This window comes from Capricornis sumatraensis, chromosome 3, assembly GCF_032405125.1.
Source record: "Capricornis sumatraensis isolate serow.1 chromosome 3, serow.2, whole genome shotgun sequence".
Lineage (NCBI taxonomy): Eukaryota > Metazoa > Chordata > Mammalia > Artiodactyla > Bovidae > Capricornis > Capricornis sumatraensis.
The window spans coordinates 22818736-22844463 of record NC_091071.1 but is presented as its reverse complement, the minus strand read 5'-3'; the positions used below and the strand labels follow the sequence as shown (position 1 = coordinate 22844463).

At 38.7% G+C, this 25728-nt stretch overlaps 1 protein-coding gene across 1 annotated transcript in view; it reads left to right on the top strand.

Annotated features, from left to right (window-relative positions):
• The window catches only part of LOC138076172 (phospholipid-transporting ATPase ABCA3-like), a 215958-nt gene that overhangs the window by 121661 nt on the left and 68569 nt on the right, over window positions 1-25728 (top strand). Inside the window, exons 16-17 of the mRNA XM_068968393.1 lie at window positions 22647-22899; window positions 23131-23335. Coding sequence (XP_068824494.1) covers window positions 22647-22899; window positions 23131-23335 — 458 coding nt within the window. The remainder of the gene's footprint in view (window positions 1-22646; window positions 22900-23130; window positions 23336-25728) is intronic.

Sequence of the window (25728 nt, the reverse complement as noted above, 5' to 3'; positions counted from 1 at the left end):
AGGGTGGGATGGAGCTGGGGATAGGAGGGAGGCTCATGAGGGAGGGGACATATGTATACATTTTGCTGATTTGCATTGTTGTACAGCAGAAACCAACAGAACATTGTCAAGCAATTATATTTGAATTGAAAATAAATTTAAAAAAAGAACACTATCAAAGCAACCGCCTAACTTTACAACTTAAGAAACTAGAAAAAGAAGAATAACTAAACCCAAGGCTAACAGGAAGAAGAAATAATAAAAACTAGGGCAGATATGAACAAAATAAAGAATAGAAACACAATAGAGAAAATGAACAAAATTGAGTTGTTTCTTTGAAAAGATCAATATATTTGAGAAAAATTTACAAAGAGTGACAAGGGGAAAAGAGAAGACTCAAATTACTAAACCAGAAATGAAAGAGGGAATACTATTACTAATTTTACATAGGAGAACCTAGATGAAATCGACAAAGTCCAAGAAATGCACAAAACTGAATTGTGAAGAAATATAAAGTCAAATAAATCCTATAAAAAGTAAGGTAATTGAATCAATAATTTTAAAAAAAGACTCCCAACAAAGAGCAGTCAGGGCCAGAGGACTTAACAGGTGAATTTTTCCAAATATTTAGAAAAGAATTAATACCAAGTTTTCTCAATCTCTTCTAAAATATTGTAAAAGACAGAACACTTTCAAATGCATTCAGTAAGGCCAGCATTACCCTGACACTAAAGCCAGACAAATACATTATAAGAAAACTGCAGTCCAATATCCCTAGTAAATGTCAGTGCAAAACTCAGTAACAAAATATTATCAAACAAGGCAAAATTATTCACAATGACCAAGAGGGATTCATTCCTAGAATGGAAGGATGGTTGAACACATGAAAATCAGTCCATGTTGCATTAACAGAATGAAAGAAAAAAAAACTGCATGATCATTTCAATTGATGAGAAAATACAATTCACAGAGTGATAATTATTTTATGATAGAAAATGCTCAACAAATCAGAAGGAAACTACCTTAACATAATAAATACATTTGTATCAAAAGCCCACAGCTAAAATCATGGTCAGTATTGAATCACTGAGAGATTTTCCTCTAAGATCAAAACAAAATGAAGATACTTGCTTTTACATTTCTGTTCAACATAATTCTAGGAGTGCTAGCTAAAGAGTTTAAGCAGCAAAGAGACAAAAAGACATCCAAATTGGAAAGTGATAAGTTCAAATTACCTGTTCTCAACATGATTTTATATACAAAATGTCCTAAGTTCCCACAAAAAAAAAATGAGTTTATCAATTCAGAAAAGTTGCAAAGTACAAAATCAACACACAAGAATTAGTTGCATTTCTATACATAACAGTGAACAATCCAAAAACAAAATTAAGAAAAACATTTCATTTATAACAGCATCAAAAGACTAAAATACTATAAGCAAGGCAAAAAGACAACCCTCATAATGGGAGAAAATAATAGCAAATGAAACAACTGACAAAGGATTAATTTCCAAAATATACAAGCAGCTCATACAACTCAATGCCAGAAAAACAACCCAGTCAAAAAGTGGGAAAAAGACCTAAACAGACATTTCTCCAAAGAGGACACAGATGGCTAACAAACACATGAAAAGATGCTCAACATCGCTCATTATTAGAGAAATGTAAATCAAAACTACAGTGAGATATCACCTCACACTGGTCAAAATGGCTATCAACAAAAAGTCTGCAAACAATAAATGCTGGAGAGGGTGTGGAGAAAAGGGAACCTTTTTGCACCGTTGGTAGGAATGTTAATTGATACAGACACTATGGAAGATGATATGGAGATTCCTTAAAAAACTAGGAATAAAACCACCAAATGACACAGCAATCCCACTCCTAGGCATATCCCCTGAGGAAACCAAAAGTGAAAAAGACCCATGTATCCCTTTGTTCATTGCAGCACTATTTACATTAGCTAGGACATGGAAACAACCTAGATGTCCATCGACAGATGAATCGATAAAGAAGTTGTGGTACATATACACAATGGAATATTACTCAGCCATAAAAAGGAACACATTTGAATCATTTCTAATGAGGTGAATGAATCTAGAGCCTATTATACAGAGTGAAGTATGTCAGAAAGAGAAACATAAATATCATATACTAACACATATATGCAAAATCTAGAAAGATGATACCGAATAATTTATTTGCAGGCCAGCAATGGAGAAGGCAATGGCAACCCACTCCAGTACTCTTGCCTGGAAAATCCCATGGATGGAGGAGCCTGGTAGGTGCAGTCCACGGGGTCGCACAGAGTTGGACACGACTGAAGCGACTTAGCAGCAATGGAGAAACAGACATAGAGAACAGACTTACAGACATGGGGAGAGGGTGCGATGTATGGAGAGAGTAACATGGAAACTTACATTATCATATGTAAAATCGAGAGCCAACGGGAATTTGCTTATGTCTCAGGAGACTCACAGGGGCTCTGTATCAACCTAGAGGGGTAGAATGGGGAAGAAGATGGGAGGGAGGGAATATATGTATACCTATGGTTATTCATGTTGTGTTTTGACAGAACAAAATTCTGTAAAGCAATTATCCTTCAGTTTAAAAAATAAATAAATAAAATACATTTTCTTACCAAAAAAGGAATAAAATACTTAAGAATAAACTTAACCCAGGAGATGAAAGACATGTTTAATGACAAACCTTGCTGAAAGAAATTAAAGAAGATACATATAAATGAAAAGATACTCTATATTCATAGATAAGCAGATTTAATATTGCTAAGGTGTCAATACTCCCCTCAAAACATTCAGATTCAGTGCTGGCCCTATCAAAATCCAAGTTATTTGGAGGAAGAAGGAGAATAGAAAAATCCTAAAATTCTTATTGAATCTCAAGAGACCTGAACAGAAAGTCTATTTTTTCCCATAGTTATTGAGATACAACTGACAAATGACGTTTTGTGTGTTCTAAGTATACAATGTGATGATTTGATATATATACATATTGCAAAATTACTGATGCAAAAGATTTGTTAATAAATCCATAACCTCAGCAAGTTACAATTTTTCATTGTGTGGTTATAACTTTAAAGGTCGGCTCTGTAGTAGTATACAACACAACATTGTTAACTATAGTCACTATGCTGTGCATTGGATTCCAGAACTTATAACAGGAAATTTGTACCCTGTGACATACATCTCCCCATTTCTCCCACCTCCCAGCCCAGGACCAGGAAACTACCATTTCTCTCTATAAATAGGTAGACATAAATCTTTCTTCATTTATCTGTTGATACACAATCAGGTTGTTTCCATGCCTTGCATATTGTTAGTAATGCTGTGGTGAACATGGGGAGGGGTGCAGATATTTCTTTAAGAGAGTGATTTTATTTCCTTTGGATATATACTCAGAAGTGTATATATCTACCATCGTAATATATCTTCCATAGTAATAATCATATGGTAGTTATCTTTTTAACTTTTTGAGGAACTTCCATAGTATTTTACATAGTGGCTATCCCACTTTATTTTGCTACCAATGGTATACAAGTGTTCTCTTTTTTTCACATTCTTGTCAGGACTTATCTCTTGTCTTTTATATGATAGCCATTCTGACAGATGTTAGGTGATAGTTTACTGTAGTTTTGATTTATATTTCCCTGATGACTAGTGATGTTGAGCACATTTGCATATACCTGTTGACCGTGTATGCCTTCTTTAGAAAACTATCTATTTTGGTACTCTGCGTATTTTTTTACTGAGTTAGTATTATTTTTCTATTGAGTTGTATGAATTCCTTTTGTATTTGGTATTTTAGCTTTTCATCAGATACATAGTTTGTGAATAATTTCTCCCATTCCTTAGATTGCTTTTCATTTTGTTGATTGTTTCCTTTGCTGTGTAGGAGTTTTTTAGTTTGATGTATTCTCACTTGTTTACTTTTGGTTTTGTTAATTGTGATTATGGTGTCATATCCAAAGTACCAATATAAAGAAGAATGTTGGGGAGGTTTTTCCTGTTTTCTTCTAGCCATTTTATAACTTCAACTTATTTTTAAATCCTTAATCAGTTTTGAGTTAATTTTGTGAATGTTGTAAAATAGGGGTCCAGATTCATTCTGCATGTGGGTATCTAGTTTTCCCAACACCGTTTATTAAGGGTCTTTTTCCCATTGAATATTCTTGGCTCCCTTGTTAATTATTACTTGAACATATATTCAAAGGTTTACATTTTTATAAAACACACACGTTTTCGACTTTTCATTGTTGAGTATGATGATGTCTTGGATTTGTGTTATTAACATATGCCCTTTATTGTTTTGGTATATTCCTTCTACAAAACTGCTGGACATTTCATCATGAAAGGATGCTGTATTTCATTAAATGTTTTTTCTTTCATCTGTTTAGTCCTTGGCAAACACTCTGTGTGTGGGTGTGTGTGTGTTGGGGGTACTCAGTGGTTGTAATGGCTATTGGAGTCCTAAGCAGTGCATCCGGTGAAACAGCTAGGAATCAGATCAGGCAGCCATGGGGTCTAGAGCATACACTTGGCTGTAGGTGCCACCTGCAACTGCCTATATAGTGAAGGACAGTTGTGGACACGTGCAGAGTGATGGTGGCCAAGGAAGGTAGCAGGGGATGTGAACAGCTCTGGGCTCATTGGAACCTGTGGAATCCCTAGCTGTCAGCATGTTCTCCTATGGTGGCACACTCTCAACTTGGTTATGCAGTTTAGAGTGGAAGCTGGTAACAGGGGTTGAATTAGGGGCAGGCAAGTGCATTGCTGGAGTGACTAGCTACAAGTGGGTTTGGTGGTACTGGCCTGTGACAGAGAGCAGGGCCTGATCAAGTCAACAAGAAGCAAAAGGGGCCTTGACTGTCCAATTTGTTGTTCAGTGAGTCAGTCGTGTCTGACTCTGTGACCTCATGGACTACAGCACAACAGGCTTCTCTGTCCTTCAATCTCTCCCGGAGTCTGCTCAAATGCATGTTCATTGAATCGGTGATGCCATCCAACCATCTCATCCACTGTCATCCCCTTTACCTCCTGCCTTCAATCTTTCCCAGCATCAGAGTCTTCTCTAATGAGTCTGCTCTTTGCATCAGATGGCCAAAGTATTGGAGCTTCAGCTTCAGCATCAGTCCATACAAAAAAATTCAGGATTGATCTCCTTTAGGATCAGCTGGTTGGATCTCCCTGCACTCCAAGGAACTCTCAACAGTCTTCTCTAGCACCACAGTTCAAAACATCAATTCTTCAGCACTCAGCCTCTTTTATGCTTTAACTCTCACACCCGTAAATGACTACCGGAAAAGCTATAGCCTTGACTATACAGACATTTGTTAGCAAAGTAATGTCTCAGCTTTTCAATTGTCTAAATATGCCATAGTTTTTCTTCAGTAGCAAATGTCTTAGTTTCATAGCTTCAGTTGCTGTCTGCGGTGATTTTGGAACTCAAGAAAATTAAGTCTGTCACTGTTTCCATTTTTCCCCATCTATTTGCCAAGAAGTGATGGGACTGGATGCCATGATCTTAGGTTTTTGAATGTTGAGTTTCAAGCCAGCTTTTTCACACTCCTCTTTCACTTTCACCAACAACCTCTTTAGTTCCTCTTTGCTTTCTGCCAATAAGTTGGTGTCATCTGCATATCTGAGGTTATTGATATTTGTCACAGCAGTCTTGATTCCAGCTTGAGTTTCATTCAGCAAGCATTTTGCAAGAGGTAACCACATAGAAAAATAAGCAGGGTGACAATATACAGCCTTGATATACTCCTCTCCCAATGTTGAACCAGTTCGTTGTTCCATGTCTGGTTCTAACTGTTGCTTCTTGACCTGCATGTAGGTTTCTCAGGAGGCAGGTAAGGTGGTCTGGTATTTCCACCATTTTAAGAATTTTCCAGTTTGTTATGATGCACCCAGTCAAAGGTTTTAGCATAGTCAATGAGGCAGAAGTAGATGTTTTTCTGGAATTTCCTTGCTTTTTCTATGATCCAATGGATGTTGGCAATTTGATCTCTGGTTCCTCTGCCTTTTCGAAATCAAGCTTGAATATTTGGAAGTTCTCAGTTCACATACTATTGAAGCATAGTTTGTAGGATTTTGGATATTACCTAGATAGCATATGATATGAGTGCAATTGTGTGGTAGTTGTAATATTCTTTCACATTGCCCATCTTTGGGACTAGAATGAAAATTGACCTTTTCCAGTCCTTTGGCCACTGCTGAGTTTTCCAAATTTTCTGACATTGACTGCAGCACTTTAACTGTGTCATCTTTTAGGATTTTATTTTATTTTATTTTTGTTAGTATTCATCTGTTCTTTTTTTTTTTTTTTTTTTTGTATTGGTTTTGCCATACATCAACATGAATGCACCATAGGTTAATAGCTCAGCTGGAATTGTTTCACCTCCACTAGCTTTGTTCATAATAATGCTTCTTAATGCCCAGTTAGAACTGGACATGGAACAGACTGGTTCCAAATAGGAAAAGGAGTACGTCAAGGCTGTATATTGTCACCCTGCTTATTTAACTTATATGCAGAGTACATCATGAGAAACGCTGGACTGGAAGTAACACAAAATTGCCGGGAGAAATATCAATAACCTCAGATATGCAGATGACACCACCCTTATGGAAGAAAGTGAAGAGGAACTCAAAATCCTCTTGATGAAAGTGAAAGAAGGGAGTGAAAAAGTTGGCTTAAAGCTCAACATTCAGAAAATGAAGATCATGGCATCCGGTCCCATCACTCCATGGGAAATAGATGGAGAAACAGTGGAAACAGTGTCAGACTTTATTTGGGGGGCTCCAAAATCGCTGCAGATGGTGATTGCAGCCATGAAATTAAAAGACGCTTACTCCTTGGAAGAAAAGTTATGACCAACCTAGACAGCATATTCAAAAGCAGAGACATTACTTTGCCGACTAAGGTCCATCTAGTCAAGGCTATGGTTTTTCCAGTGGTCATGTATGGATGTGAGAGTTGGACTGTGAAGAAGGCTGAGCCCCGAAGAATTGATGCTTTTGAAGTGTGGTGTTGGAGAAGACTCTTGAGAGTCCCTTGGACTGCAAGGAGATCCAACCAGTCCATTCTGAAGGAGATCAGCCCTGGGTGTTCTTTGGAAGGAATGATACTAAAGCTGAAACTCCAGTACTTTGGCCACCTTATGCAAAGAGTTGACTCATTGGAAAAGACTTTGATGCTGGGAGGGATTGGGGGCAGGAGGAAAAGGGGACAACCGAAGATGAGATGGCTGGATGGCATCACTGACTCGATGGACGCGAGTCTGGGTGAACTCCGGGAGCTGGTGATGGACAGGGAGGCCTGGCGTGCTGCGATTCATGGGGTCGCAAAGAGTCAGACATGACTGAGCGACTGAACTGAACTGAACTAATGCCCACTCTAGGATGTTTGCCTCTAGGTGAGTGATCACTCCATCATGATTATCTAGATCATTTAGACTTTTTTTTTTTTTTTTTTGCTGTTCTTCTGTGTATTTTTGCCACCTCTTCTTAATATCTTCTGCTTCTGTTAGGTTCTTATCGTTCTTTCTTTTATTCTGCCCATCCTTGCATGAAATGTTCCCTTGTTATCTCTAACTTTATCTCTAACTTTTGTGAGCAGATCTGTAGTCTTCCCCATTGTATTGTTTTACTCTATTTCTTTGTGTTGTTCACTTAGAAAGGGTTTCTTATCTCTCCTTGCTTTCCTTTGGAACTGCATTCAAATGGGTGTATCTTTCCTTTCTCCTTTACTTTTCACTCCTCTTCTTTTCTCAGCTGTCCACCTTAGACAACCACTATCCCTTTTTGCATGTCATTTCTTGGGGATGGTTTTGATCCACACCTCTTGTACAATGTTACAAACACCCATTCAGAGTTCTTCTGGCACTCTGCTATCAGATCTAATCCTTTGAATCTATTTGTCACTTCCACTGAATAATCATAAGGGATTTGATTTACATAATAGCTGAATGGCTTTGTGGTTTTCCCTACTCTATTCAATTTAAGTCTGAATTTTGCAATAAAGAGTTAATGATCTGAGCCACAGTCAGTTCCCAGTCTTGTTTTTGCTAACTGTATAGAGCCTCTCCATCTTCGACTGCAAAGAATATAATCAATATGATTTTGATATTGACCATCTGGTGATGTCCATGTATAGCGTCATCTCTTGTGTTGCTAGAAGGAGGTGTTTGCTATGACCAGTGTATTCTCTTGGCAAAACTCTGTTAGTCTTTGCCCTGCTTTATTTTGTACTCTAAGACCAAACTTACCTGTTACTCTGGGTGTCTGTTGACTTCTTACTTTTGCATCTTAGACTCCTATGATGAAAAGGACATCTTATTTTTGGTCTTAGTTCTAAAAGGTCTTGGAGGTCTTCATAGAACTTGTCAGCTTTAGCTTCTTTGGCATTAGTGGTTGGGGCATGGATTTGGTTTACTGTGATATTGAATGGTTTTCTTTGATAACAAACAAATATTATTCTGTCATTTTTGAGATTGCATCCAAGTACTGCATTTTGGACTCTTGTTGACTATGAGGGCTACTCCATTTCTTCTAAGCATTTCTTGCCCACAGTAGTAGATATAATGGTCATCTGAATTAAATTCACCCAATCCTGTCTGCTTTAGTTCACTAATTCCTAAAATGTCAATGTTCACTTTTGCCATCTCCTGTCTGAACACTTTAAATTTACCTTGATTCACAGACCTAACATTCCAGGTTCCTATGCAATACTGTCCTTGACAGCTTTGGATTTTACTTTCACCACCAGACACATCCACAATTGGGCATCATTTCTACTTTGGCTCAGCCTCTTCATTCCTTCTGGAGCTATTTTTCTGCTTTTCTCCAGTAGCATTTTGGACATCTAGTGACCTGGGGGAGGGGGATTCATCTTCCAGTGTCATATCTTTTTGCCTCTTCATCCTGTTCATGGAGTTGTCAAGGCAAGAATGCTGAAGTGGTTGGCCATTCCCTTCTCCAGTGAATGGTCCATATGTTTACCCTTGATTGCACACTACCTGCTCCCCTTGTGTGGGCACTACAGTGGGGGCCAAAGAAGATAATGAAGGTGGTGTCATGTAGATACACAGCTGGAAAGGCTAGCCCTGAGCAAGAGCACGGAGTTGAGTTTATTATTGGCCAGAGGGTCTTTGCTCTAGTCTTGCACGCATACCTCTGTGAAAGCTTGAGCAGGCTGCTATCATAGCTTTCTGATTCTAGTGGGGTTGGGGATGGTTTCACATAGCTGGTGTCTCACACACAGTGGTAGAGAGGACCTTTGATGGATGTTGATGTGGCGTGAAACTCCAGCAGGGCAGGGTACAGGAAAGCACAGAGGGACTGATGCGGCTATCATTAACAAATGTAAATATGCAAATATGTGGAGATCTGAAGCGATTTGAAGGGCATTCTGTGGCTGTTACTTTTCCCTACTTTCTTCAAGTGAAGTCTGAATTTTGCAATAAGGAGCTCATGATCCGAGCCACAGTCAGCTTCTGATCTTGTTTTTGCCGAGTCTAAAGCACTTCTCCAACTTCAGCTGCAAAGAATATAATCAATCTGATTTTGATATTGACCATCTGGTGATGTCTATGTTTAGAGTCATCTCTTGTGTTGTTGGAAGCGGGTGTTTGTTATGATCAGTGTGTTCTCTTGGCAAAATTCTGTTAGACTTTCTCTCCTTCATTTTGTACTCTAAGGCCAAACTTTCTGGTTACTCCAGGTATCTCTTTAGTTCCTACTTTTGCATTCCAGTCCCCTGTGATGAAAGGACATTTCTTTTGGTGTTAGTTCTAAGACATCTTGTAGATCTTTATAAAACCGTTCAACTTAACTTCTTTGGCATTACTGGTTGGGGCATAGACTTAGATTACTCAATATTGAATGGTTTGCCTTGGAAACAAATAGAGATCATTCTATCGTTTTTCAGATTGCATCCAAGGACTGCATTTTGAACTCTTTTGTTGACTATTAGGGCAACTCTATTTCTTCTAAGCATTTCTTGCCCACAGTAGTAGATATAATGGTCATCTGTATTAAATTTACCCAATTTCATCCACTTCATCTATTGATTTTTAAATGTCGATGTTCATTCTTGCCATCTCCTATTTGACCACTTCCAATTTACCTTGATTCATGGACCTAACATTCCAGGTTCCTATGCAATATTGTCCTTGACAGCATTGGATTTTACTTTTACCACTAGACACATCCACAAATGGGCATCGTTTCTGCTTTGGCTCAGCCTCTTCATTCCTTTTGGAGCTACTTCTCCAATTTTCTCCAGTAGTATATGGAACACCTAATGACTTCAGAGGTTCATCTTTCAGTTTCATATCTTTTTGCCCTTTCATACTGTTCAAGGGGTTTTCAGGCTTCCCTAGTAGCTCAGCTGATGAAGAATCCACCTGCAATGCTAGAGACCCCAGTTTGAGGCCTGGGTTGGGAAGATCCACTGGAAAAGGGATAGGCTACCCACTCCAGTATTCTTGGGCTTCCTTGGTAGCTCAGTTGGTAAATAATCTGCCTGCAATGCAGGAGACCTGGATTCAATCCCTGGGTTGGGAAGGTCCCCTGGAGAAGGGAACAGCTAACTACTTCAGTATTCTGGCCTGGAGAATTCCATGGACTATATAGTCCATGGGGTCACAAAGAGTCAGACATGACTGAGAGATTTTCACTTTCACTTTCATGGGGTTCTAAGAGTGCTGAAGTAGTTTGCAAAATTCAGACTTAAATTGAAGAAAGCAGAGAAAACCACTAGGTCATTTAGTTCAGTTCAGTTCAGTCACTCAGTTGTGACCAACTCTTTGCGACCCCATGAAGCACAGCACGCCAAGCCTCCCTGTCCATCACCAACTCCTGAAGTTCACTCAGACTCACGTCCATCAAGTTAGTGATGCCATCCAGCCGTCTCATCCTCTGTCGCTCCCTTCTCCTGCCCCCAATCGCTCCCAGCAACAGGGTCTTTTCCAATGAGTCAACTCTTTGCATCAGGTGGCCAAACTACTGGAGTTTCAGCTTTAGCATCATTCCTTCCAAAGAAATCCCAGGGATGATCTCCTTCAGAGTGGACTGGTTGGACCTCCTTTCAGTCCAAGGGACTCTCAAGAGTCTCCTCCAACACAGTTCATCGGCACTCAGCCTTCTTCACAGCCCAACTCTCACATCCATACATGACCACTGGAAAAACCATAGCCTTGACTAGACAGACCTTTGTTGGCAAAGTAATGTCTCTGCTCTTCAATATGCTATCTAGGTTGGTCATAACTTTTCTTCCAAGGAGTAAGCGTCTTTTAATTTCATGGCTACAATCACCATCTGCAGTGATTTTGGAGCCCAAAATAATAAAGTCTGACACTGTTTCCACTGTTTCCCGATCTATTTCCCATGAAGTGATGGGACCAGATGCCATGATCTTCATTTTCTGAATACTGAGCTTTAAGGCAACTTTTTCACTCTCCTCTTTCACTTTCATCAAGAGGCTTTTGTGTTCCTCTTCACTTTCTGCCATAAGGGTGGTGTCATCTGCATATCTGAGGTTATTGATATTCTCCCGGTGATCCTGATTCCAGCCTGTGCTTCTTCCAGCCCAGCATTTCTCATGATGTACTCTGCATATAAGTTAAATAAGCAGGGCGACAATATACAGCCTTCACGTACTCCTTTTCCTATTTGGAACCAGTCTGTTGTTCCAAGTCCAGTTCTAACTGTTGCTTCCTGACCTGCATATAGGTTTCTCAAGAGGCAGGTCAGGTGGTCTGGCGTTCCCATCTCTTTCAGAATTTTCCAGTTTATTGTGATCCACACAGTCAAAGGCTTTGGCATAGTCAATAAAACAGAAATAGATGTTTTTCTGGAACTCTCCTGCTTCTTCAATGATCCCCAGGTCCTGCTAATTGACTGACTGACATTGCAGGTCACTGATCTCCACCTCAGGGAACTTTCCCCAATGCAGGGCAGAGGTCCTGTTCCAAATTATGATTATTTTAACCCTTATATTTGGTGTGTTTTGACTACTTTTTTCTCTTGATCAAATTTACAATATCTGGTAACTTTTAGTGAATACTGGACATTATGTTAAAATACTAGTCTGTAGAGGATTAAGCTAAGATTATCCTTCTGAGTGGCTTTATTTATTTATTTACTCAGTCAGTTATATTCAGGATAGCTGACTTTTTTTTTTTTTTTACTTTATTTTACCTTACAATACTGTATTGGTTTTGCCATACATTGACATGAATCCACCACGGGTGTACATGCGATCCTAAACATGAACCCCCCTCCCACCTCCTTCCCCACAACATCCCTCTGGGTCATCCCCGTGCACCAGCCCCAAGCATGCTGTATCCTGCATCAGACATAGACTGGCGATTTGATTCTTACATGATAGTATACATGTTTCAATGCCATTCTCCCAAATCATCCCACCCTCTCCCTCTCCCTCTGAGTCCAAAAGTCCACTATACACATCTGTGTCTTTTTTGCTGGCAATTTACAAATTCAATGCAATCCCCATCAAGCTACCAGCAATATTTTTCACAGAACTAGAACAAATAATTTCAAGATTTGTATGGAAATACAAAAAACCTCGAATAGCCAAAACAATCTTGAGAAAGAACAATGGAACTGGAGGAATCAACTTGCCTGACTTCAGGCTCTACTACAAAGCCACAGTCATCAAGACAGTATGGTACTGGCACAAAGACAGAAAGATAGATCAATGGAACAAAATAGAAAGCCCAGAGATAAATCCACACACATATGGACATCTTATCTTTGACAAAGGAGGCAAGAATATACAATGGAGTAAAGACAATCTCTTTAACAAGTGGTGCTGGGAAAACTGGTTAACCACTTGTAAAAGAATGAAACTAGATCACTTTCTAACACCACACACAAAAATAAACTCAAAATGGATTAAAGATCTAAATGGAAGACCAGAAACTATAAAACTCCTAGAGGAGAACATAGGCAAAACACTCTCAGACATAAATCACAGCAGGATCCTCTATGATCCACCTCCCAGAATTCTGGAAATAAAAGCAAAAATAAACAAATGGGATCTAATTAAAATTAAAAGCTTCTGCACAACAAAGGAAAATATAAGCAAGGTGAAAAGACAGCCTTCTGAATGGGAGAAAATAATAGCAAATGAAGCAACTGACAAACAACTAATCCTGAAAGCGTACAAGCAACTTATGCAACTCAATTCCAGAAAAATAAACGACCCAATCAAAAAATGGGCCAAAGAACTAAATAGATATTTCTCCAAAGAAGATATATGGATGGCTAACAAACACATGAAAAGATGCTCAACATCACTCATTATTAGAGAAATGCAAATCAAAACCACAATGAGGTACCACTTCACACCAGTCAGAATGTCTGCGATCCAAAAATCTGCAAGCAATAAATGCTGGAGAGGGTGTGGAGAAAAGGGAACCCTCCTACACTGTTGATGGGAATGCAAACTAGTACAACCACTATGGAGAACAGTGTGGAGATTCCTTAAAAAATTGCAAATAGAACTGCCATATGACCCAGCAATCCCACTGCTGGGCATACACACCAAGGAAACCAGAATTGAAAGAGACACATGTACCCCAATGTTCATCGCAGCACTGTTTATAATAGCCAGGACAGGATAGCTGACTTTAATAGGATTGAAGGGATATAATATTGATTTAGTCTTGTAAGACCTGATCTATTGTATTTATCTTTACTCTTGGAATATAACTGCTCAAATATATCGGTTGAAAGACTGAGAGTATTTCCCAGATCTCTCTGTTCTTAGTGAGCCTTTAACTCTAGTTTTTCTCCCTGAATGAGATTTTTTTTCTCCCTGATTCTTTACTTATTTCCCTCAACATTTTAAGGACAATTTTACCTTCAGTTTGTTAACCTTTCAGCTTTTACTCTTAGGAATCAAGAAATGATTTTTTCTGTGGAAGTAGCATAAAGCAAGCTTCTCATTTTCTTTTCAGCTACTAAAACAAGAGCCATCCAGCATGTTCTGTACAAAAGCCACATGGTATATGTTTTAGACATCATAGTCCACATACAGTCTCTGTGTTCTCCCTCTTCCTCGTCCTCTTTCTTCTTCCTCCTCCTTGTTGTCCTCCTTCCATCTCCACCTCTTCCTTCCCTCCACATCCCTCTTCTTTTTTTCCTCTCTCTCTTCTTTCTTCTTCTCCACCTTCATCTTTTTTATATTATTTTTCATCAATTAAAAATGTAAAAATAATTTTTAGCTTATGGACCATAAAAAATAAGCTTCATGTCTGATATGGCCCACGCTGAGACTGAGTATAAGGCTCACTTCTATCAGCTTCTCTATCTTGAATTTTTATATTGTGACTTCTTTGATAAGCTTGAAACTTCTGTTTTTTATTCTAAGCATCATGAAACATCTGTAAGTTCTTGTTAGCTGTAGTATTTTGCTCAACTTTCTGTGATGCTTCTCGACCTTCTATTTCTACAACTGTACAGAAGGGAAAAGTAGTATAAAACTTTTGACTAGGTGAGTTTTCTTTTTCTCTTAGGTCTTTGTATTTCCAAAGATAGTTGCTTTGCTAATTTTCTGATTGTTTCAACCATATTTGATATAGAAACACAAAATTATTCAAGCTTTCTAGTTTTTCTTAATAATGATTTGTTTTTCTTAATCATAATGTTAGAAGTAGAAGTCCCTGCAAATAAGACATACAGATGGAAAAAGGGCACATGAAAAGATGCTTAACATCACTAAGTATTAGAGAAATACAAATAAAAATTGCCATGAGATATCACATCAGTTCAGTTCAGTGGTTCAGTCATGTCCGACTCTTTGTGACCCTATGAATTGCAGCATGCCAGGGCTCCTTGTCCATCACCAACTCCTGGAGTTCACCCAAACTCATGTCTATTGAGTCGGTGATGCCATCCAGCCATCTCATCCTCTGTCATCCCCTTCTCCTCCTGCCCCCAATCCCTCCCATCATCAGAGTCTTTTCCAATGAGTCAGCTCTTTGCATCAGGTGGCCAAACTACTGGAGTTTCAGCTTTAGCATCAGTCCTTCCAAAGAACACCCAGGACGGATCTCCTTTAGAATGGACTGATTGGATCTCCTTGCAGTCCAAGGGACTCTTAAGAGTCTTCTCCAACACCACAGTTCAGAAGCATGAATTCTTTGGCACTCAGCTTTCTACACAGTCCAACTCTCACATCCATACATGACTACTGGAAAAACCATAGCCTTGACTAGATGGACCTTTGTTGGCAAAGTAATGTCTCTGCTTTTTAATATGCTATCTAGATTGGTCATAACTTTCCTTCCAAGCAGTAAGCGTCTTTTAATTTCATGGCTGCAATCACCATCTGCAGTAATTTTGGAGCCCCAAAATAATAAACTCTGACACTGTTTCCACTGTTTCCCCATCTATTTCCCATGAAGTGATGGGACCAGATGCATGATCTTCATTTTCTGAATACTGAGCTTTAAGGCAACTTTTTCACTCTCCTCTTTCACTTTCATCAAGAGGCTTTTGTGTTCCTCTTCACTTTCTTCCATAAGGGTGGTGTCATCTGCATATCTGAGGTTGTTGATATTTCTCCCAGCAATCTTGATTCCATCTTGTGTTTTTTCCAGTCCAGCGTTTCTCATGATGTACTCTGCATATAAGTTAAATAAGCAGGGTGACAAATATACTGCCTTGACATACTCATTTTCCTATTTGGAACCAGTCTGTAATTCCTTGTCCAGTTCTAACTGTTGCTTCCTGACCTGCATACAGATTTCTCAAGAGGCAGGTCAGGTGGTCTGGTGTTCCCATCTCTTTCAGAATTTTCTACACTTCATTGTGACCCACACAGTCAAAGTCTGTGGCATAGTCAATAAAGCAGGAATAGATGTTTTTCTGGAACTCTCTTGATCTTTCCTGATTCAGCGTATATTGGCAATTTGATCTCTGGTTCCTCTGCCTTTTCTAAAACCAGCTGGAACATCTGGAAGTTCACTGTTCACGTATTGCTGAAGCCTGGCTTGGAGAATTCTGAGCATTGCTTTACTAGCGTGTGAGATGAGAGCATTTTTTGGCATTGCCCTTTCTTTGGGATTGGAATGAAAACTGACCTTTTCCAGTCCTGTGGCCACTGCTGAGTTTTCCAAATTTGCTAGCATATTGAGTGCAGCAACTTTCACAGCAGCATCTTTCAGGTTTTGAAATAGCTCAGCTAGAGTTCCATCACCTCCACTAGCTTTGTTCATAGTGATGCTTTCTAAGGCCCACTTGACTTCACATTCCAGGGTGTCTGGCTCTAGGTGAGTGATCATGCCGTCATGATTATCTGGGTCTTGAAGATCTTTTTTGTACAGTTCTTGCATGTATTCTTGCCACCTCTTCTTAATATCTTCTGCTTCTGTTAGGGCCATACCATTTCTGTCCTTTATCGAGCCCATCTTGCTAGAAATGTTCCCTTGGTATCTCTAATTTTCTTGAAGAGATCTCTAGTCTTTCCCATTCTGTTGTTTTCCTCTGTTTCTTTGCATTGATCACTGAGGAAGGCTTTCTTATTTCTCCTTGCTATTCTTTGGAACTCTGCATACAGATGCTTATATCTTTCCTTTTCTCCTTTGCTTTTCACTTCTCTTCTTTTCACAGCTATTTGTAAGGCCTCCACAGACAGCCATTTTGCTTTTTTGCATTTCTTTTCCATGGGGATTGTCTTGATCCCTGTCTCCTGTACAATGTCACGAACCTCCACCCGTAGTTCATCTGGCACTCTATCAGATCTAGTCCCTTAAATCTATTTCTCACTTCCACTGTATAATGATAAGGGATCTGATTTAGGTCATACCTGAAAGGTCTAGTGGTTTTCCCTACTTTCTTCAATTTAAGTCTGAATTGGGCAATAATGAGCTCATGATCTGAGCCACAGTCAGCTCCCAGTCTTGTTTTTGCTGACTGTATAGAGCTTCTCCATCTTTGGCTGCAAAGAATATAGTCAGTCTGATTTCGGTGTTGACCATCTAGTGGTGTTTGCTATGACCAGTGTGTTCTCTTGGCAAAACTCTATTAGCCTTTGCCCTGCTTCATTCCGTATTTCCAGGCCAAATTTGCCTGTTACTCCAGGTGTTTCTTGACTTCCTACTTTTGCATTACAGTCCCCTATCATGAAAAGGACATCTTTTTTTGGGTGTTAGTTCTAAAAGGTCTTGTAGGTCTTCATAGAACTGTTCAATGTCAGGTTCCTCAGCATTACTGGTTGGGGCATAGACTTGGATTACCGTGATATTGAATGGTTTGCCTTGGAAAAGAACAGAGATCATTCTGTTGTTTTTGAGAGTGCATCCAAGTACTGCATTTTGGACTCTTTTGTTGACCATGATGGCTACTCCATTTCTTCTAAGGGATTCCTGCCCACAGTAGTAGATATAATGGTCATCTGAGTTAAATTCACCCATTCCAATCCATTTTAGTTTGCTGATTCCTAGAATGTTGACATTCAACCTTGCCACCTCCTGTTTGACCACTTGTAATTTGCCTTGATTCATGGACCTAACATTCCAGGTTCTTATACAATATTACTCTCTACAGCATCGGACCTTGCTTCTATCACCAGTCACATCCACAACTGGGTATTGTTTTTTCTTTGGCTCCATCCTTTCATTCTTTCTGGAATTATTTCTCCACTGATCTCCAGTAGCATATTGGGCACCTACCGACCTGGGGAGTTCCTCTTTCAGTATCCTATCATTTTGCCTTTTCATAGTGTTCATGGGGTTCTCAAGGCAAGAATACTGAAGTGGTTTGCCATCACCTTCTCCAGTGGACTACATTCTGTCAGACCTCTCCACCATGACCCGCCCATTGGATGACCCCACACAGCATGGCTTAGTTTCATTGAGTTAGGCAAGGCTGTGGTCCATGTGATTAGATTGACTAGTTTTCTGTGATTATGGTTTCAGTGTGTCTGCCTTCTCATGCCCTCTCGCAACACCTACCATCTCACTTGGGTTTCTCTTACCTTGGACGAGGGATATCTCCTCATTGGCCACCCCCAGAAGGACAGAAATGGTGTGGAGATAACAGAAGCTAAAGTTATTAAGAAGAGTTGGCAAGAATACACAGAAAAACTGTATAAAAAGATCTTAATGACCCAGATAAGCATGATGGTGTGATTACTTGCCTAGGGTCAAACATTCTGGAGTGTGAAGTCAAGGAAGTCTTAGGAAGAATCACTATGAACAAAGCTAGTGGACATGATGGAATGACAGCTGAGTTATTTCAAATCCTTAAAAATGATGCTGTTAAAGTGTTAAATTCAATACAGTAGCAAATTTGGAAAACTCAGAAGTGGACATAGGACTGGAGAAGTCTGTTTTTGCTCCAATCTCAAAGAAAGGCAATGCAAAAGAATGTTCAAACTACCACATAATTGGACTTATTTCACATGCAAGGAAGGTCATGCTCAAAATTCTCCAATCTAGGCGTCAACAATACATAAACTGAGAACTTCCAGATGTACAAGCTGGATTTAGAAAAGGCAGAAGAACCAGAGATCAAATTGCCAACATCTGTTGGATCATAGAAAAAGCAAAATAATTCTAGAAAACCATTGACTTTTGCTTCATTGAGTATGCTAAAGCCTTTGACTGTGTGGATTGCAACAATCTGTGGAAAATTCTTAAAGAGATGGGAATACTGGACCACCTTACCTGCCTCCTGAGAAAACTATATGCAGGTCAAGAAGCAACAGTTAGAATCAAACATGGAACAATGGACTGATTCAAAATTGGGAAGAGTACATCGAGGCTGTATATTATCACCCTGCTTATTTAACTTATATGCAGAGTGCATCATGAGAAATGCCCACCTGGATGAAGCACAAGCTGGAATCAAGACTGTTGGGAGAAATATCTATAACCTCAGATATGCAGATGACACTCCTCCCAACCTTTATGGCAGAAAGAAAAGAGGAACTAAAGAGCCTCTTGAAAATGAAAGAGGAGAGTGGAAAAGCTGGCTTAAAACTCCATTCAAAAAACTAAGATCATAGCATCCAGTCCCATCACTTCATAGCAAATAGATGAGAAAACAATGGAAACAGTGACAGACTTTATTTTTTGGGATTCCAAAATCACTACAGATGGTGACTGCAACCATGAAATTAAAAGATGCTTGCTGCTTGGAAGGAAAGCTATGACAAACCTAGAGAGCATATTCAAAAGCAGAGACATCATCACTTTGCAGACAAACATTCATATAGTGAAAGCTATGATTTTTCCAGTAGCCATGCATGGATGTGAGAGTTGGACAATAAAAATGGCTGAGCACCAAAGAACTGATGGTTTTGAACTGTGGTGCTAGAGAAGACTCTTGAGAATCCTTTGGACTGCAAGGATATCAAACCAGTCAATCCTAAAGGAAATCAACCCTCCATATTTATTGAAAGGACTGATGCTGAAGTTCCAATACTTTGGCCACCTTATGCTAAGAGATGACTCACTAGCAAAGACCCTGATGCCGGGAAAGATTGAAGGCAGGAGGAGAAGGGGACGACAATAGAATGAGATGGTTGGATGGCATCACCTACTCAATGGAGATGAGTTTGAGCAAGCTCCAGGAGATGGTGAAGGACAGAGAAGCCTGGCAAGCTACTCCATGGGGTTGCAAAGAGATGGACACAACTGAGTGACTGAACAATAACAGCAGCCACTATGGAGAACAGTACAGAGATTCCTTAAAACACTAAAAATAGAGCTACCATTTGACCCTGCAATCCCACTCTTGGGCATATACTAAGATAAAAACATGTTTCAAAAGGATACATGCATCCCTATATTCGTTGCAGCACTATTTACAATGGCCAAAACATGGAAGCAGACTAAATGTTGCTTCAGCAGTTCAGTTCAGTTCAGTCGCTCAGTCGTGTCTGACTCTTTGCAACCCCATGAATCGCAGCATGTCAGGCCTCCCTGTCCACCACCAACTCCTGGAGTTCACTCAGACTCACATCTATCGAGTCAGTGATGCCATCCAGCCATCTCATCCTCTGTCATCCCCTTCTCCTCCTGCCCCAAATCCCTCCCAGCATCAGAGTCTTTTCCAATGAGTCAACTAACTCTTCGCATGAGGTGGCCAAAGTACTGGAATTTCAGCTTTAGCATCATTCCTTCCAAAGAAATCCCAGGGCTGATCTCCTTCAGAATGGACTGGTTGGATCTCCTTGCAGTCCAAGGGACTCTCAAGAGTCTTCTCCAACACCACAGTTCAAAAGCATCAGCAGAGGAATGTATAAAGAAGATGTGGTGGATATATACAGCAGGATATTACTCAACCATTAAAAAGTATGAAATAATTCCATTTGCAGCAACATGGATGAATCTAGAGATTATCATACTGAGTGAAGTCAGAGAAACAGAAATATCGTATAATATCCTTTATATGCAGAATCTAAAAAGAAATGATATAAATGAATTTATTTACAAAACAGAAACAGACTCATAGACTTAGAGAATGAACTTATTCCTCCATGAGGAAGAATGTGGAGAAGAGATAGTTAGGGAGTTTAGGATCGACATATACACTCTGCTCTATTTAAAATGGATAACCAGCAAGATCCTACTGTAGATCACAGGGAACTTTGCTCACTGTTATGTGTCAGTCTGGATGGGAAGGGAGTTTGGGGAAGAATGTATACATGTATATGTATGGCTGAATCCCTTTGTTGTCCACCTGAAATTGTCACAACATTGTTAGTAGGGTACATTCCAATATAAAATAAAAAGTTCAAAATGCAAAAAATAAAGAAGTGGAGGTCCTTACAAATCAGTTTGGGGACTGACAGTTTGAAGGAGGAAAAGAAGTTTGCGAGAATTAATACTGAGTGAAATACATTTTCTCAGTGAAATTTAGCTAAAATGTGTAAGGTGTATGTGTATTGTTAACAGAATGAAGATTTTTCCATGTATTTTTATTTTTTAATTAAATAGAGTTGATTTACAATATTGTGTTAGGTTCAGGTGTACAACAAAGTGATTCTTTTCTGTTACAGGTTATTGCATGATAGTGGATATATTTTTCTGTGCCATATCTTTGTTTTTTGTTTATTTAACATTTTAAGGTGCATATCTCTTAATCGCATACTCCTAGTTTATTCCTCCCCCTTTCTTCTTTGGTAGCCATATGTTTTTGTTTTTGTTTTATCTATGTGCCTGTTTCTGTTTTGCAAGATCATTTGTAGTATTTTTTAGATTTTGTATATAAGGGATATCATAGTATTTACTTTTGTCTGACTTCATTTAGTATGATAGTCACTAGGTCCATCCATGTTACTGTAAATGGCATTATTTCATTCTTTTTATGACTGAATGATAAAGGATTAATATTCTTTATCCATTTATTTGTTGAGGGACACTTAGGTTTCTTCTGTGCCTTGGCTATTATGAATAGCAGTGCTATTTACATTCAGTTCAGTTCAGTCACTCAGCCGTGTCCAACTCTTTGCGACCCCAGCAACCACAGCATGCCAGGCCTCCCTGTCCATCACCAATTCCTGGAGTCCACCCAAATCCGTGTCCATCCAGTCGATGATGCCATCCAACCAGCTCATCCTCTGTCATCCCCTTCTCCTGCCCTCAATCTTTCCTGGCATCAGGGTCTTTTCCAATGAGTCAGCTCTTCACATGAGGTGACTAAAGTATTGGAGTTTCAGCATCAACATCAGTCCTTCCAATGAACACCCAGGACTGATCTCCTTTAGGATGGACTGGTTGGATCTCCTTGGAGTCCAAGGGACTCTCAAGAGTCTGCTCCAACACCACACTTCAAAAGCATCAATTCTTCGGCGCTCAGCTTTCTTCACAGTCCAACTCTCACATCCATACATGACCACTGGAAAAACCATAGCCTTGACTAGACAGAACTTTGTTGGCAAAGTAATGTCTCTGCTTTTCAATATGCTGTCTAGGTTGGTCATAACTTTCCTTCCAAGGAGCAAGCGTCTTTTAATTTTGTGGCTGCAATCACCATCTGCAGTGATTTTGGAGCCCCCCAAAATAAAGTCTGACACTGTTTCCACTGTTTCCCCATCTATCTGCCATGAAGTGATGGGACCGGATGCCATGATCTGAGTTTTTGGAACATTGGGATGCATTTGTCTTTTTAAAATAGAGTTGTCATCTTTTCTGAATATATGCCTAGGAGTGGAATTGCTGGATCGTATGGCAACTCTATTTTTAATTTTTAAAGGAACTTCTTTACTATATTCCATAATGACTACATCAATATACTTTCCCACCAACAGTGTAAGAAGGTTCCCTTTTATCCATACCCTCTCCAGCAATTATTGGAGAAGGAAATGGCAACCCACTCCAGGATTCTTACCTGGAGAATCCCATGGACAGAGGAGCCTTGCAGGCTATAGTCCAGGGGGTCACAAAGAGTTGGACACGACTTAGCAATTAAACCACCACCTCCAGCATTTATTATTTGTAGACTTTTTGAAGAATAAAATTCTTAAGTTAAATGGTCAAACCTTGTCAGAGCTATTGCAGGAATGGAAAAAAAATATTAGGCAAGTAAAATTATTTGGTTTGCCCTCTCTAAAATCCATAGTTAATGATCTATATTGCATGTTCAACCCATGATCGGTATTATGTTCTCATTCCAGGTGATCTGAAGGCCTATTTGGTGGGTAATCAAAAATGCATTTACTCATGCATTATTGCATTTTCCATTGAGGTTAATGGAAGTGAAAATATAGTTAAATTTTGGTTCAACAATGAGGCATACCATTCATCATCATTATCTCTGGCTGTATTAGACAATGTTATTTTTATGTCACTTTCTGGCCCTGATGCTTCCATTACAGTCATCAACAAACCTCAGCCTGCACGTTCTGCTTTTGGTGGACCTGAATATTCGTATGTATACTTTTTTCATTGAACTTGAAGTTTAAGCTTTAAATAGATCCCTTCTTCCCTTTCCAACTATGTATTTTGTTAAAAGTTAATTTAAAAGTGAATTAAAATAGTAAAATAGCTGCTAATAATAATATAATTTATAATAAATTAATAATTAAATTTATCGTTAGAAATAAATGTTTCCCACTGTATTGCTTTACCAATGTGTCCTCTTTATTCATTCTTTTGTAGAGCAATGACAGGAACACAAGTAGCCTTAAATTTGTATTTTGGTGTGAGTATTCTTGTCAGTGGCTTTTGTCTCCTGACGGTGAATGAGAGAGTCACTAAGGCAAAGCACATTCAGTTTTTGAGTGGGGTTTATGCCCTTAATTTCTGGCTCTCTGCTCTGCTATGGGACTTCCTCATCTTCTTCATTTCCTGCTGCTTACTATTGGTGAGTGTCACACCAAGTATTTTAAGAGTTCATTTTCTGTTAAACACCAGAGGATTCTTATATGGCTAATATTAATTTAAATATACATCTCTCAAGAAAGATAAAAGTTCTTTGGCTCATTATGTCAGAGAATACTTTGTGGAATGCATCTCATAGTGAAATTTTTCTATTTTCTATTACTTTTTAATAAAATATTACTGTCTGCTGAAACATAAAGGTGTCTCTTGATCTGGCTTCTTATCTACTTTCTCTCCCATATGTAGTCAGCCCAAAGCTTCTACAATTATTGAAGGATATAATATGCACACTAGAAGACCAGTCCCATATTGAACAAAACAAATACTTTAAAATTTTTCCTTCTGGTCCTGGTGTTTTCCCATCTTATTATCTGTTGTAATTATTTATTATAAAAGAGATCTTATGCTCAATTTTTACAGTTTCCCTCAAGAGATTTTTAAATTTTATGCCATCAACTGTTTAAATTTTATGTTTCTGTTTTTGGATATTTGAATGTTGAACAGATAATGAAGAGCTATTGAAACTTTTATTACTAAAAGCAAAATTAGGAGGATTTTTGGTCTGTTTATGCTTGTTGCTTTCCTCTCTCTTTATACCTGGTGTCTTCTCCACAGCCATATTTCTATCCTATGAGAAGGTCAATGAGCCACTGCTATGAAAGTTAAAACAAATCTGTTTGTTTCTTTTAAGAGAGATGTACTGGCTGTAGAGTTGGAATGTTGTAACTTTTGGTTCTGAGGAATAGCTAGGCTACTACACGTTTAAAAAGTAAAAGGATTAGAGGCTTAAGTTGGTATGGAGAGCTCCAGGGTAGAGAGAAAAACCTGATGTTTTTCTCTTTGTCATATGCACTACTGTAGCCAAGGGGCTCAATGCTACCTTCCTCTCATGGTTTGCAGATAGCCACTTACCAACTTTTTGAGGCCACTAGTTATTTTTGTTACTACATGAACTAACTGGGGGAGCTAATGCAGATATTACCTCATGCGCCATGATTTCCCTCCTCCATTCGCTGCCAGTACTTACTCCTCACCCTATGCATACATTGCACAAATTCTAAAACTTATTTATTTTAAAAAATTTCCAATTGCTTTAGCTACATTCCACAGCTATAATATGTTATTTTATAAATCACTAATTTCCAAATATTTTCTAATTTCTAAAATACCTTTGAACTGTGAGGTTTTCTAGAAATGTATGATTTGATTTCTAAGCAGTTTGAAAATATATTCATAGCTTAATACCACTTTTCTTGGAGATTATGTGAATATTTTCAATTATTTGAAATATATTTCATGATCCAGCATGTGGTAAAATTTTATAAATATTTTATGTGTATTTGATAAGAAAATATACTTGTGATTTCCAAAGGAGAGAGATAAGAAGGGAAGGAAACATTAAGATTTTAACAGATACAAACTACTATTCACAAATGAGATAAACAATAAGGATATACTGTATAGCATAGGGAATTATAGGCATGGTAATAACCTGTAATGGGTACAATCTGCAAAAATACTGAATCACTGTGCTGTACATTTGAAACTAACATAATATTGTAAATGAACTACACTTCAATAAAAAGACTTTGTCTCCCACTGTTATTGAGGGCATTATTCTATGTAGTCAATTTTGCTCATTGAGGGGCTCTTCTCACTACTGTTACTGACATTTTCAGTCAGCTCAGTTCAGTCACTTAGTCATGTCTGACTATTTGCAACCCCATGGACTGCAGCATGCCAGGCCTCCCTGTCCATCACCAACTCCTGGAGTTTACTCAGACTCATGTTCATTGAGCCAATGATGCCATCCAACCATCTCATCCTCTGTTGTCCCTTTCTCCTCCCACCTTCAATCTTTCCCAGCATCAGGGTCTTCTCAACTGAGTCAGCTCTTCACATCAGGTGGCCAAAGTATTGGAGTTTCAGCCTCAAAATCAGTCCTTCCAGTGAATATTCAGGACTGATTTCCTTTAGGATTGACTGGTTGGATCTCCTTGCAGCTCAAGGGACTCTCAAAAGTCTTCTCCAACACCATAGTTCATTTACCTACTTGTTTTTATTTTCTGTAACATTTTGATATAGTTTGAAATTTTGCTTCATGTAATTTTCTTTGTGGAATGGGTATATTGATGTGTGCATACATATTTAGATTTGTATTTTCCTGGTGGGTTAACCCCTTTATCACTGTCATTTTCCCCTTTTCAATGTACTGATATCCTAGCCTTAAATTATACTTTTTTGGCAATAGCATAGCCACTTTGATCATTGTTTTTTTGGTATATTTTTTCCATCTTTTTATATTCAAATTTTCTGGGTCTTTATATTTAAAGTATTTATATAAAGTTTGTGGGGTTTTTTTCAGGCTAACAATCT